The 14,877-nt window shown below is 56.0% G+C and overlaps 1 protein-coding gene across 1 annotated transcript in view; it reads right to left on the reverse strand.

Moving 5' to 3' along the window:
- The window catches only part of SHANK2 (SH3 and multiple ankyrin repeat domains 2), a 549,031-nt gene that overhangs the window by 333,879 nt on the left and 200,275 nt on the right, over positions 1 to 14,877 (reverse strand). The window contains exons 11-12 of the mRNA XM_029207203.1: positions 10,187 to 10,253; positions 9,633 to 9,776 (exon numbers count right to left, since the gene is read on the reverse strand). Coding sequence (XP_029063036.1) covers positions 9,633 to 9,776; positions 10,187 to 10,253 — 211 coding nt within the window. The remainder of the gene's footprint in view (positions 1 to 9,632; positions 9,777 to 10,186; positions 10,254 to 14,877) is intronic.

Genomic DNA, 14,877 nt, shown 5'->3' on the forward strand with positions numbered 1-14,877 from the left:
CAAAGGGTCAAGGACAGCATCATGGCAGCTAAGGGTGGCTCGGTCCAAACCCCAGCTCCCCGTGACCTCGACGTGGAACGCATTTCTGAGTCTGGGAGCCTCACTCTCTTCATCTGTAAAATGGGGACAGCGACAGTGCCACCTTGCTGGCAGGATCGAACAAAAGCAGTGAGTGCGATCCAGGCATGAAAGGGCACTGAAACAGCATTAACTATTTCTGCTGTTCAGATCAAGACAGCCTGGTGCCTCCTCCTCCAGGGAGCCATCCTGACTCTACAGCCCATTGGGATTCGCTGCCCCTAATGCTGGCTTCAGCCCCTCCCCACTCCCTCCCACAGACATAGACATTCTCCATCTGCAGGGACTCGACCACCAGAAGTCCAGCCCTTCAGCTGGGACACGATGTCCACCAGGAGGACAGTCACGGTGGGAGAAGAATGGCGTGGGGCGGGGAAAAGCCAGAGCCCGGCCGAGGGGACCCAGGGGCCGGGAGAGGGGAGGGGAGGCCCAGCAGAGCTGCAGGAAGCAGGGTGAGTGGCAAAGCCAGGGACCCTAGGGCACCCACTCACTCGTTCCCGCTCTTGGACCCACTTCCACTGGGTCTGAGCACAGCCTCAGAGAAAGGAAAGGATGGGCCTGGGCTGAGACGCGTGTCCCAGGACACGGGATCAGAGGCTGGGTCTTGGAAGCAGGCCAGAGGATCAGATGCAGTGGGTGCTCGAGGTTGGAGAGGAGCCCCCCTGGAGAGGGAATGCAGAGGTGCAGCGGCCTGCAGTCCAGGGTTGCCTCCCCCCTGTGCCCGGGACCACCCCGTCAGTACCGCAGCTACGGTTCCCACACGGGCCGTTGTCCACCCTGCTGCAGGGGCCTTGGGGGGGTTCCCGTAGTTGGCCGGGGGGGGGTACTTGTCACAGGGGGTGGGCAGGGGTCAGACTCCCTAAATGTCCAGCAGTCGTGAGACAGTCCATGAGTTGTGAGTGACCCTCCAGACGTTCGTAGAGACGCAAAGCCTGTTTATCTGAGCATAAGCTCCCGCCCACCCCGACTCAACAGACACACCGCCTTCTGCACGGATATTCACTGAGCTCTCCGGAAATGCAGCCACTACCTAAGTGAAAGAGCGTTCGTGGCGTTTGGTCCGGAACTTTGCCAAGCACAGCTCACGATTTCAGGAAACCGTGGCACCGGTGGCTGGCGGGGCCCTCCTGGTGTCACGGCTGCCCGAGGCGCTCAGGGATGTGAGGTTGAGTGTGCTCGGAGGGGAGCAGCATCCCGCCCTGGCCTGCGCCCTCCTGCGTGGGACACCCTCTCGTGGACGCGCAGGCCACCTCCCCGCCCATCCCTCTCTGCCTTCCGTTTCTTACAGGACAGTTAGGATGTTACGCCGATTTTTAAAAATTCCATGTGTGTGTTAGGTTATGTTATCTATGAATCTCACTCTCGGACAATGAAGGTGGTGCTACGCGCTAATGGTTATAAAAGGCGCTGGGGCCTGAGGTGCCTGGGAGCCACGGCACGGGCAGGTGCTCACCTTGAAGGGAATTGTGCAGAGAATGTGTGGTTGAGGCCGGGGGGAGATAGGGGGGGTCTCTGGGGCTCCCGCTTGTCCGCAGGGGATGGAGTCGGGGAGGGGTCTTCCTCAGGGGCCCAAACTGCGCAGGAGCGGGCAACAAATAGCCGAGAAAGGCTCAGGGTTGGGGACCAGTTCAACCCAGAGGAGTAGATGTGTGCGGGCAGGTGGGCGGATCCTCTGAGCATATCTGGTGGGACACGTGCTCCAGCAGCCACGTACATCCTCTGCACGGGGGGCATCACAGCCGGGGACTTCTTGGAGGACGCGTCCCCAGCCTGGGCCTCCGTCAGGCAGCGTTCCAAGGCTGCATGCGTGTGAAGGGGCCAGGGAGAGCCCCAGGGGCAGAACACGACAAAGCAGGGGAAACACACAGGGCGCAGGGTGTCAAGGCCTCACGGCCGCTGCTGCACCCTCTCGGGACCGAGACAACGAGTGTCTCCGGGAATCCAGTGAGCAGAGCGTCTGGGACAGACCAAGGCCACCGGGGATCCCCAGCGGACACTCAACGGCCATCAGGGCTGGGGGTCGGCCATCCCGACAGAACACAAGAGCAGCCCTCGTGCGGGGTCACAAACGGGCATCACCTTAGCTTGCGCCCCGGAGCATCAGCTATGTTCCAGGATTTGGGGATAAGCTCGGAGACAGCTATGCCTGGGGGAGGGGAGGGGAGCTACAGCAGCGAGCACATGAGCACACACCGAGAGCAGGACGATGGAGACCCCGGGCGGCACACAGAAGAGGGGGGCTGGCGGCACCGGAAGCGGCAAGGAGGGAGCCACGCACACCCGGCTGGACGAGGCATCGGGCACGGGTGGCCCGCACACACCGCACGGCTCCCTCAGCCCCGAGAGGGCGGTGACACGGGAGCAGAATCGGCTGTGACGGGGCGACAGCGGGCTGCTCGCATCTGCTCAGGCTGTGTCTGCTGGGGCTTTATCACGCCTCCCTCCCTCAGCAACTTGCTTTGAAAATATTCTCTGGGCATCTAGGCAACAGCTGTGATGGCTGCATCCTTCTAGGGAACAAACTAGCCCAGCTTTCCCTGGGAAGGCTCGTTCTGTAAGCTCACAAGGGGAAGGCTCGGCAGTGCTGACCCCAAACGAGCCAGTCTGATGAAATGAAGCAGTTTAGAACTCTGGGTTCTCCCCAGGACCCGCCGGCTCTGCGTGCAAACAAAGGATGCCGTGCATACTTAATATAATTGCTACGTTTCACGGTAAGTAGCATATTTGACAGTCCAAATGCCAGGAGATCTGAATGCTGCTTTCAAGTCGGATCTATTTTATTTCACAGCAGGTGAATAGCTACCAAGCAGGTATTATTTTTTTTTAAAGCATCGTAGCTCCATATCAGCACAGATTTTACATTCTCACACGTAAACACGCACACACCGCACCGCCCCCGCCCCAGAATAATGCATTAAGAAATCTGTTTGAAAACACCTCCCTCTCTTCACCATCTATACATATCTGAAACGTAATGACATAGCCACTCCGTCTCGAAACCTAGCAACGGTATCCAAGCGATCCTTGGGCAGCTCATCAGACACCCAAACTCACACATCAGCTCAATGGACTTCATTTAAAAAAAGCAAAGCCTCTCGCTTCTCTCCCCGTAGCTGCGGAAGGACAAGATATAGGAAAACAAACCTTGTTCCGCTGAAGAAGAACAACCCATGTCATTTAATCCATGACAGTGCATCTCCCCACAGAGCCAGGCAAAACCAAAAATAACAAAGGTGGTAAAAAATAGGTTATCCCAGTCCAAAGCTTATCAGCTTGCAACATGCTTAATCTTTGCATGACTATTTCGGATTCGAGCTCCCCAGCTCCCCAGCAGCCTTGCTTTGGGGGACCTCCATCCTACAGAAGCCATCGCAAATGCTCGATGGCAAAAGCTTTTTAGACCCGCTGGGCTCATGGACTCAGCCACAGCTCAGCAGTGGATGAAAACAAGCAGGTTTAACTTTGGTATTCACGCTCGCTCTTAGACCATCACTTTCTCTGAGTAGGAAATGAAATTAACAAATGGAGGTCACATTTAATTTTTTTAAAGAGGAAGGGAGTTTAAAAAGAAAAAAAAAATGAACCACAGCTCCGGTGGGCAGCAACATACATGCTGGCCGGACTGTGAACAGAAACGCTTCACGACAAGATGCAATCTCTCTTTTAAAGGGATAGGGTTCTATCTACACAGCGAGCTGGATCCACTTCCGGATTCTACAGACCTCGGAGGGCCCATGAATCACCTCCTGTGTTTCAACACGGTTAGCGTCTTCCCCTAGAGCCACAGCGGAGCCTCCTAAGTGCCCTGATTTCTCAGCGGGGCACTTTTGTGTCTGGAAAACGAAGGCTGGCTCCGTGGCTTGAGGCGGGGGATATTCCAGCCGTTAAAGGGACTTTTTCAGAAAGGCATCCCATCGATTAGGCTGCATGTAGAAAGTCAGGAAAATGTGTAGCATTTCAATTTGCTCACTTTGAACACCAAAATCAACCCCAAGCCTAACTTGGAATCTGGGGGATCCTTCCACCATGTCTATCTTCAAAAATGCAACCCAACACGATCTAGGCAAAGGTGAGTCTTACCTTCATTTCCTCTGAGTTCAGGATCCTGACATGTGAGGCTGTGCTCTCCAAAATGGTGTCCCAGCCCCCATTTAGCCCCACTAAATGCCTGATAAACACAACCCTGCTAGCAAGCATCACGGGCACCTCCTGACAGAGGCGAGAGCCAGCAGCCTCAGATACAGGACGTGAGTCCCCATTCTTCTGGATCGCTGCTACGCTGTGGTACAGCTTATGAAGTCAAATTTTACTGAAGATCATAAGGTAGAAATACGCCCCCCCATCCCTCTCCAGCACCCCGACCGTGATTCCTGAGGTTGCAAAAGAGGCAAACGGCCTATGAAGTCCCCCAGCAATCATACCAGATGCCTACCACTCAAGAGTCCGGGGGCAGACGAAAGATAGCCCTGACCAAGACAGACTCTGACAGCACCCTCCCAGGTCACAGGGGTCAGGGAAGCCAAGCCACAGAAGCTGGAGCGGAAGAGCCATGTGGCCAGGGAGCCTCGCACATGACCAACTGGAGACCCCCAATCTCATATGGCCCCAGAAAGACCTGCTGTGTGGGCGGAGAGCACTGCCCCCAACACGACCCAGTGCCCCGTGCCCCCGCCTCTGACGATGCTTGGGGGGCAGAGAACATTACACCCTGGCAAACACACCCAATCCAGGAATCGATTTGCCCACAAAGGGCTCGGCTCCTTGACACCCAACTCCAGGTGCCGGGAAATCAGGATTTTATGTCCAGAAGGGCGGGCGGGGAGGTGCTGAATGTGGAGTGGAAACACTGACGGGGGAGGGGGTCACTCATTCAACGGACATTTACTGAGGCCCCACCGTGCGCCAGGCACTGTAACAGCCCAGGGCGACAGTCATACAGCAATGTGAGTGCCCTCCGCGGGGTTGATGGCAGACCCCAAAAGACGTGTCCGAGTCCGAATCCCTGGATCCTATCATCGGGACCTTATTTGGAAGTAGGGTCTTTGTAGATGTCATTGATTTCAGGATCTCAAGAAGAGATGGTCCTGGATTTCGGGTGGGCCCTAAATACAGAGGCTGATGGCCTTACTGGAGGAAGCAGAGGAGATCTGAGACACGGCAGAGAGGAAGGTGGTGTGAAGAAGCAGGGATGCTTCTCCTTGGCCCCAGGAATGCCAAGGACTGCCAGCTACCATTAGAAGCTGGGAGACACGTGAGGGAGGAGCCTCCCCGGAGCACCCAGAGGGAAGCAGCCCTGCCGACACCTTGACTCTGGACTTCCGGCCTCCAGAACCGTGAAAGAACACATTTCGGCTGTTCGAAGCCACCCAGTTGACGGCATTTTGTTATGGCAGCCCCATCCTCGTGTTCTGTGTAAAGCCCACCAGACATGGGGGCAGGGCAAGCAGGCCTGGAAGGTCCCGGGAAGCAGATCAGAACTGCTGGAGGATGGAAAATGGCGACGGCAGGGGCCACCCCGGACCTCCTGGGTCAGGTTCTCGGGGGGGAGGGGCTGCCCTGAGCACCTGCTTTCTACACGAGCTCCCCAGGGGCACCCACACCTGGCACGTGCTGCTGGACACTGGGGAGCCTCGGAGGGTTTCTGTCGGCGCGTCAGGAACAGTCAGGAACAGGAAAGAATTCCCCATCTAGGGGATCGACTGCCAGAAACACAGAAGGCTCGCTGGGGTGGGGGATGAAGACGCAGCCGAGGTGCCTGGGGACCGGGACACGGGGGAAGTGGAGTGGACGCAACAATCACAGTGGCCGAGCGCATGGGGAGCTGCTTTTCCGAGCAGACGTGCGCCGTTCTCCCTGGGACAGCGGTTGATGGGCAGTTCCCGGTTTGGAAGGTTCGGGGTCTGCGGTCCTTTCAACGAACTCCTGAACCCTGGGGGCAGGGAGGCAAGGAGGACATCGCCCTCTGTGTCATCAGCTCCTAAAGGGCCAAGGCCTGGGACAAATGAATGTTTCCGAAGCCCCAGATGAGCAGGGGGCCCGAGCGGAGAGAATGCGCCAAGAAGATGCTCCTGGAAAGATGGCGGCAGAGAGGAAAGAGCTGGCCCCTCAGGAGCCTGCTAGTTCAGCTCCTCCCAGGCCTTCCAGGGCTGTTCAAGCACGGCACAGCGGGGAGAAGGGCTGCCTCCGCCTTTCCCGGGAGGCGCGAATTCTTCTCGAGACCGGAACGAACTGAGGGGCAGTGGTGTCGGAGTTCCGGACCAATGGCTTCTGAGGTTTTCCTGTCAGAACTCTTCCCTTTGGTCGCCCCACGGAGGTGGCTCTATCCCCCAAGCTTGTCCTCAGGCCTCCTGTCCTCTGTCCCTCCTCCAGAGAGCAGCTTGCAGGCCGTGTCCTTCCTCGGTAAGGCCTCCCGGGGACCCTGACCCCGCAGGGGAGGAGCAGTCCCAGCGCCCTTGAATATGTCACAGCAGGAGAGAAGCAACAGGCTAGACATTTCTCTCTTTTTTTTTTTTTTTGCGGTACGCGGGCCTCTCACTGTTGTGGCCTCTCCCGTTGCGGAGCACAGGCTCCGGACACGCAGGCTCAGCGGCCATGGCTCACGGGCCCAGTCGCTCCACGGCATGTGGGATCTTCCCGGACCGGGGCACGAACCCGTGTCCCCTGCATCGGCAGGCGGACTCTCAACCACTGCGCCACCAGGGAAGGCCGACATTTCTCTTTGAAATGTGAAAACTCCATGTGGAAGCCGAAGCCTCTTCCGGGGTCGTCCTGACGGCACAGCTCGGGGCTGCTGGCCTGCAGGGCCCGTACCTCTGTCCTAATCCAACTGATTCTCGGATGACCCCTCTGCAGCCCCCAGGCCCAGCCTCACGCTGCCCCCGAAGTGTCCTCTTCCTCCCCTGCCCCTGCCCTCCCAGCCCAGCTGGGGAGCAGAGTTCGGCGGAGAGATGCTCAACTCTGGTGGCCACAGAGCACTAAGCCTGAACCAGGAGGCCCAGAGGAGAACTTCCCGGGGGACCACCCCCCTGTCAGCGGTCTGGGACCCAAGCACCCTCTTCTTCCCTCTCCATCCCTCCACCCACGCGTCCAGCCCCGGTGCCAGCGCCAGCCTGCGTTGCTGCCTGAAGCCCTGGCGTGCAGCCCCCCTGTTCTAGGCTCACGGGGAGGCAGGGAGACTGGTGGTGAAGAGCCCAGAGCCCCCCAGAGTCATGTGAGCCTGGCTTCAAGGCCTGGCCCGGCCAATCACTCTACCACGTGGTTCTGGGAGAGTCCCGCCTGGGAGATGCCACTGGAGCCCTGCCCACAGCCACTGGCACTCAGTGCGCCGGGTACGTGGGCCACTTGCCCCTACGGGCACCTGTGTCTCCCCGAGGAGGGTCCTCCCTGGCACGGAACAGGCCTGAACTAACAGGAACTTGACCTGGTGGGTAAATGTACAAGTCACCTCGCCCCTGGGGTGAGACAAGGCCAAGGTGTGCTCCCGCGACACCCCCCCCCCCGGAGGTCCTGATGGGACTGGGCCTCAGGTGCCTGCAGTACCTGCTCGTTAAGGCACCTGAGCTGGCGTCCTGTCCCTTCCAGACTTACTCTCTGTGCTCCCACTGCTGCCGCCTGGCACCACCTCCACGGCAAACCACTTCCCTCAAATCCTTGCCTCAAGGTCTGCTTCTGGGGGAACTCAACCCAAGTGCCACGTCCCATGTCAGCTTCGTCCTTGGTCACACGGAGACAGCGACCGTGTCCTTGGAGGAGCATGGGACGCTGGGCTTGCAGGCTCAGAAAGGGTTGGCTGTTTCCCTGGACTTATTCCTTCTCCCAGAGGCAGGGCGGCTTTCTGAGATGGCAGGCACGGACCTGCACGCGGAACTTAGCCAGACTCACACGGGGGCGGGGGGGGGACAGCACCAGACCCTCCCCACGCCCACACCCAGCATCCAGCCCCGCCGGTAACGAGGGGAGATGCAAAGCTGGGGGCGGGGGGGGCACAGGGCACAGAGCAAACAACCGGGTTCAAACCTCGAGGTTTAGTTAACACGACGCTGAATCGGGATCTTAGGATGGATTTACTGTGCGTTTGAGAATGAATGCCTTGAGTGACAGCTGCGCCCACGAGGGACCCACAGCTTCCGTGCCCTTCATCACCTCTCTGTGAAATTTCAATAGAATCCACTTAAATGGCACAGTTTGCTGGTTCACAATCACTGATGCTGAGTCAGACGACCCAGAGGAAAGAAGAGGACTCTTTTTTCCTCTTCTTTGGAGATGCTGAAAGGACCCAGCAGGGAAGCAGATTTTCCGTACTATCCTTTCCCTTTGGGACACGCCAGGGAAAGCCCACGGCGCAGGTAACGAGGGGCATGGATTGACAGGAAAAGCCACCCCACATCCTCACTGAGCCCCGGGGCGTCTACAAAGGTACAGCAAGCAGACCTCAAACCTCAATCCCCACACCGTGACCCACGGAAGTCGCTCGCGCCCACCGTGACTACCCCATCTCTCGACAGGGCAAGCCCTTTACAGTTTAAAGAAATCATTGACTCGATCGGGTGAGTGGTAATTAAAATGTGTTCACCCAACAGACAGGTATTATTTCTATAATAAGAAAACCTGTTTGTAGAGAGGTGTTTGCATCCCAGATACGAAATGGAAGAGACAAGCCAGGAACCTCCCCGACCTGGGTTTTAACATGGGCACTTTTTGAGCAGGATAGGTTCACGGCTGGGGTGGGGAGGGGTGTGAATGTGTAGGGCAGGGCTTGGGGGGCAGGGGGTGGAGTCCCTAGTTTCTCTCAACTCCCTTCCAATGGCTGGGTAAGGAAACCACTTCACGCCTCCCCCTGGCGTGCAGGCCCCAGGCAAGGGAAAGTGAAAACAACGAGGGTAGGTAGCCCCAAGTTTGTCACCATCGCAGAAGCTCAGAGATCCAGGGGTCCTTGGTGCCATTAACCATCCCGCGGTCCTGCTTGGGGCCTGCACACCTGTCTTCTTGGGTACCTGCCCTGCTCAACAGAGTTCCCACTCCCTTCACAGTAACCGGTGTTTGTAGGCCTCAAGCCAACCCTGTCCGACTGTACCGCTCTCTCGTCTTAGGGTGGGTGGTGCTTGGAGTTGGAGAGCTCAGTTCATTGCCCAGAGCACTTTGCGGACGTGAACTCGCCCATCTGTATGATGTGTGTAGGAAGATGCTGATGTGGCCGTGGCAGAGGCCCGGATCGCGGAGCAATTAGGAGGTCCACCCCGGCTCGCGGGAGGACTCGCGTCAGCATCGGGCGCAGCGTCTGGGAGGCCCCGATGCTCGGCTCAGGGGACCGGATGAGGCAAGCAGGCATCCAGCCGCGCATCCTTGTGCGATTCTCAGGGGCAGGCGGGCACCCGCCAGACACTCGACACAGTAAAGACTGGACAGCCAAACACACGGTATCGCTCGTCCCCAGCCCCAAACTCAGGGTGAGCGGCACAGGCAACAAGACACAGACGCCATCTGGCTCCTTCTCCAGATGCCCTGGAGCCCCGCTGCCCACCCCCTCGATGGATGGCACCATCTTGAAATCTCACCGCTGCTGGTCCAGTGTAAGCCCGGGGCTGGAGGAGACAGGCCAGCGGGCTCTTCCAAGATGCAAGACTGGGCCCAGCCGCCGGCAGGGCGATGGGAGAGGGGAGGAGCCCCAGAGACAGTCCTCCTGGTTGGCACGAGGGGTACTAGAAAGGGGAGTGGTCATCAGCAGACATTGGGAGGGATGCAGAGGAGGGAGGGGAGGGGGTGCCCCTGGAGCTTTCCTGCTTCATTTCGTTGCCATCTCTTACTTTAAATGGAATCATGTCTGTTACAGAATCTTCCCAGAAACACATCTCCATGAGTTGCAAAGTGATCTGGTTCTCTGGATGGACAGCAATGCCCTGCGACCACTGCCGGCGTCCTCGCCTGACATCTAAGGTTTCCCTTACCCCAACCCTGCCAAGAGTTAAGAAACTGGAGCAAGAGAGGCGGAGAAGATGCTAGCACTCTGCTTTCTGTGAAGGTTTTTGCTAAAAGCAGACTCTGAACCAATCTAACGAGGTGACCAATCCCACAGAACCCCTCACGGTTCATTCGCCACCAGCCTACTCACCGATGTCGGTTTCCTTGTGGTTCTTGATGTACTCAGCCAGCTCGAAGTTACCAGCTATGATCGCCACCTGCAAGAGTGGGAATCACGTTAAAGCGCTAAGTTCACGACACTCTTCCACTTCCTGACGGCCTGACAGCAGAATGAGCCCAAACAGAACTTCCTTTTTTAAAAACAAGAGATACTCCCTTTTTTCCAGTTTACTGAGATACAGTTGATACCCCAGCACGAAGCTGAAGGTGTACAGCATAATGACTCGACTTACATTATTTTGCGAAATGACCACAATAAGTTTAGTTCAGGGCCATCACCTCATATGGCTACAAAAATTTTTTTCTTTGTGATGAGCACGTGGGGGTCTACTGTCTTAGCAACCCTCACGTGTACCACATGGCAGCATTACCTGGAACCATCGTGCTGAATGTGACATCCCCAGGCTAATTTATCTTGTAACTGGAAGTCCAACTTTGGACCACCTTCACCCACTTCCCCCACCCCCTGCCTCTGGGAACCACAGATCTGATGTTTTTTTCTATGAGTTTGGTTTAGATTCCACTCGGAGTGAGATCATAGAGTATTTGTCTTTCTCTGTCTGATTTCAGACAGCACAGTGCCCTCAAGGCCCATCCATGCTGTGGACCAATCATAACTGCTAAAACGGCAGCTACAGTACCCATCGTCCCCAGGCAGAGGCACATCTTCCCACTTTGCCCCTCTCTAGGCGTTCTTTGACAATGAGGCCATCATTCTGTGAGAATCTACGTGAGAGAGTCCTCGGCCCAGGAGGCCACAGCGGGGGCAGTTCAAGGGGCTGAGCCTGGAAACTCCCATGGACCACGTCCTGCATCCCCGCCAAGCCCAACTGGTCCCTACACCCTCCCCTGGGGGGGGGGGAATCTATTCCTCTGATTGGTCCCCATAACTGGAGGGAGGGGGAAATCTCGAAAAAGCATTCAAAGCCGTTCACTGTTTTTCACTCAAGCAGAAAAAAACTCCACCCATGCACCTGTGCACGGCAACGAAACCAGCACCTACAGGAAACGGTCCGACTTGAGCCCTACAGAGGCACTGACTAAAGTAAAGAGGCCACGTGGTCCCTGATGCACTGCGGCAGCCAGACAGGTGAAGCCAAAGTCCCCTGGAGTGGCCTGGGGCTCCTGGGGAGACCTGAACCAGAGCCCCCATGGGCAGGGCTCTCCGTGCCCCAGACGGGGAGACCTGGTGGGCCCGGGGGCGGCTGTCTCCACCCTCAAATGAGCCGGGCGTTCAGATACCAGCCTGCAGACACACACATGGACCGTCAGTCGACTTTCAGTGATGATGTGGGTGGGCCTTCCCCAGTCCTTTGGAGGCCTTCAGAGCAAAGACTGAGATTTCCTGGAGGAGAAATTCGGCCTCAATTTGTAGCACCAGCTCCTTCCTGAGTTCCCAGCCTGCCCTTCAGACTGCAGACCTGCCAGCTCCCACAGTCCTGGGAGCCAACTCCTTAAAAGAAACCTCTTAAATATATATATATCTCCATCCTGCCAGCTCTGTTTCCCTGGAGAACCCTGATTGATACAGCTTCACGTGGGGGCCAGAGGCTGCGGCGCTACAGAGACCCAGGGACCCCAGGCTCCCATCCTAGGAAGTGACATTGATTTCAACTCTTGGGCCCCACCTAATGCTAGGTGTCCTCCAAGGATGCCACCGACAGGAGCAGCCCGTATCCAAATCCAGCCCCCTCCCCGGCCTGCTAATGTCAGGGGAGCCATGGCAGCCCCTGTCCACACCAGCCGGGGGCCGTGGGGGTGGAAAGCAAAGGCCATTTCAGGGGCAGGGTTAGAACTACCTGGTGAAGGGTGCTTCACCAGCCTCCTGCACGGTGACCGCCCACCTGGGACCCAGGCTTCAGACCATGGATCCTTGAAACACGACAGGGACAGAGGTGAGGACCCCGGGCAGGAGGTCCTCACAGGCCCTGAGAAGCCGGTGACCTAGTGTGCTGGCATTTATGATGTGAACGTAAAAGGGCGGCTCTGCAGGGTTACTTGTAACATGTGACCCAATGTCATTTAGGTGACAAAGGGTCAGAATCATTCCTGGTCAGAATTCCCTGGTGGTCCAGTGGGTAGGACTCCACGCTTCCACTGCGGGGGGCCCGAGTTCAATCCCTGGTCAGGAACTAGGATCCCGCAAGCCCCGTGGCGTGGCCAAAAAAAAAGGAAAAAAAAAAAGGAAGAAAGAAAAGAATCATCCGTTGTCTTCCAGCCAGACCCTCAAAGGTAAAGCTCGCTCCCACCCGTCGGGATGGCTACTATCAAAAGACAGAAAACAACAAGAGTTGGCAAGGATGTGGAGAAACTGGAAGGCTTGTGTATTGCTGGTGGGGATGCAAAATGGTACAGCTGCTGTGGACAACAGCATTCAGGTTTCTCAAAAAAATTCCACATATGGGATTTCCCTGGGGATCCAGTGGCTAAGACTCCACACTCCCAATGCAGGGGGCCTGGGTTCGATCCCTAGTCAGGGGACTAGATCCCACCCACACGCCGCAACTAAAAGATCCTGCATACCACAGCGAAGATCCCGTGTGCTGCGACTAAGACCCGGCGCAGCCAAATAAGTAAGTAAGTAAGTAAATAAATATATTTTTTTAATTCCACATAGAACTACTATATGATCCAGCCACTCCACTTCTGGGGATTCACCCAAAGGATCTGAGAGCAGTTACTGTATAATGGTTAGTTTTATGTGTCATCTTGACTGGGCCACAGGGGGTCTAGATATTTGGCCAAAAATTATCCTGGGTGTTTGGGGGAGGGTGTTGCTGGATGAAGTTAACATCTGACTCAGTAGACTGAGTAAAGCAGATTGCCCTCCCTAGTGTGGGTGAGCCTCATCTAGTCAGCTGACGACCTGACTGGACCAAAAAGGCTGAGTAAGAGGGAACTCCTGCTGCCTGACTGTGAGCTGGGACATCTCTCTTTTCCAGCTTCAGACTCTGAGAAGCGTCAGCTTTTCTTGGGTCTTGAGTCTGCCGGCTTTTGGATTGAAACTTATACCATCAGCTCTCCTGGGCCTCCAGCTCGCCATGACCTCAGACCTCGGGCTTCTCAGCCTCTGTAATAAATCTCTTTGTGTGTGTGTGTGTGTGTGTGTGTGTGTGTGTGTGTGTGTGTGTGTATTGTGCAAGTGGGGCGCTGCTGTAACAAATAACTAAAAAGGCGCAAGCAGCTTTCGAAGTGGGTTGATCCTGGGAGAGTTTTGAGGTGCATGGTAGGAATGTAGATGTTAAAGGTTATTCCGATCAGATCTCAGATGGAAATGAGGAACTTGTTACTGGAAACTGGAGGAGAGGTGATCCTTGTTATCAAGTGGCCAAGAGCTTGGCCGACTTGTGTCCTGGGGTTTTGTGGGGGGCACACCTTGTGAGCCATGAACATGGACGTTTAGCCGAGGAGATTCCCAAGCAAGGTGCTGGAGGGCTGCTGATGGTAAAATGCAAAAAGATGGATGAATTGAAGGAGGAATTGTTTAGCAAGAAGGAACTGGAATGTGAAGATTTGGAAAGTCCTCAGCCTGTCCGTGGTGCAGGAAATGAGGAAGCAGGTTCTAAAGAGAACGCTGAGGGTGTGGCTGGACCATCACGTGATAACGAGGTTGCAGAATTATACGTGCATAGGTACTGCCAGTTTACTCGGAAGGGGGTAGAGTCGTAGGGTGAAGCGAGGGGAGGCTGTCGGACTTCTAGGGTTTAACAAGACGGCATGATAGAGCCACTCAATTGCGAACATGTGCTATTCTTCAAAAAGAGGGGGAAAAGACCCCAAAAGTGAGTCAGAGAACATCAGGGCCACTGCCTTGGTTTCAACAGGTCAGAGAGCCTTTGCCAGAAGCCTTGGGGGTAGGATCACCCTGCCGCACTGTGTGGGTGACACTGCCGCCCCGACGGGCCTAGGGGACAGAATGCCGAACCAAAGAGGAGAGTTCTACGTCTTAAGGTCTGATCGATTCACCCCGATAGGTTTGGGACTTGCTTGGGACCTGTTGCTCCTTCCTACTTCCCGATTTTTCCCTTTTGGGACGGGAATGTCTACCCTATGTTTGACCCAATGTCGTGTTTTGGAAGCACATAACTTGCTTGGTTTCACAGGTTCATAGCTGGAGAGGAACTGGCCTCAGGATGACTCGTACCTGAAGTTTCACCCACACCTGATTTAGACAATATTTACATGAGACTTGGACTTGAGAGTTTGGGGGTGGTGCTGAAACAAATGAAGACTTTGGGGGCTGTTGAGGTGGAAGAATGTATTTTACATGTGAGAAGGACATGAATTTGGGGGCCAGGATGTGGAATGCTAAGGACTGGATGTTTGTGTCTCCTCAAATTCATATTTTGAGGCTCTAACTCCCCAAGTGACAGTGTTAGGAGGTAGGGCCTTCAGGAGGGGATGAGATTAGATAAGGTTATGAGGGTGGGGCCCCCATGATGGGTTAGTGCCCTTATAAGAAGACACACCAGAGAGCTTGCTCTCTCTGCCACGTGAGAACAAAGCACGAAGGTGGCCGTCTGCAAGCCAGGAAGACAGCTCTCACCAGAACCTGACCACGCTGGCACCCTGATCTCGGACTTCCAGCCTCCAGAGCTGTGAGAAATAAAGTCCTGTTGTTTAAACCACCCAGCCCATGGTATTTTGTCAGAGCAGCCTGAG

Source organism: Monodon monoceros, unplaced genomic scaffold, assembly GCF_005190385.1.
Source record: "Monodon monoceros isolate NGI ecotype Baffin Bay Population unplaced genomic scaffold, NGI_Narwhal_1 Super_Scaffold_7, whole genome shotgun sequence".
Classification (NCBI taxonomy): domain Eukaryota; kingdom Metazoa; phylum Chordata; class Mammalia; order Artiodactyla; family Monodontidae; genus Monodon; species Monodon monoceros.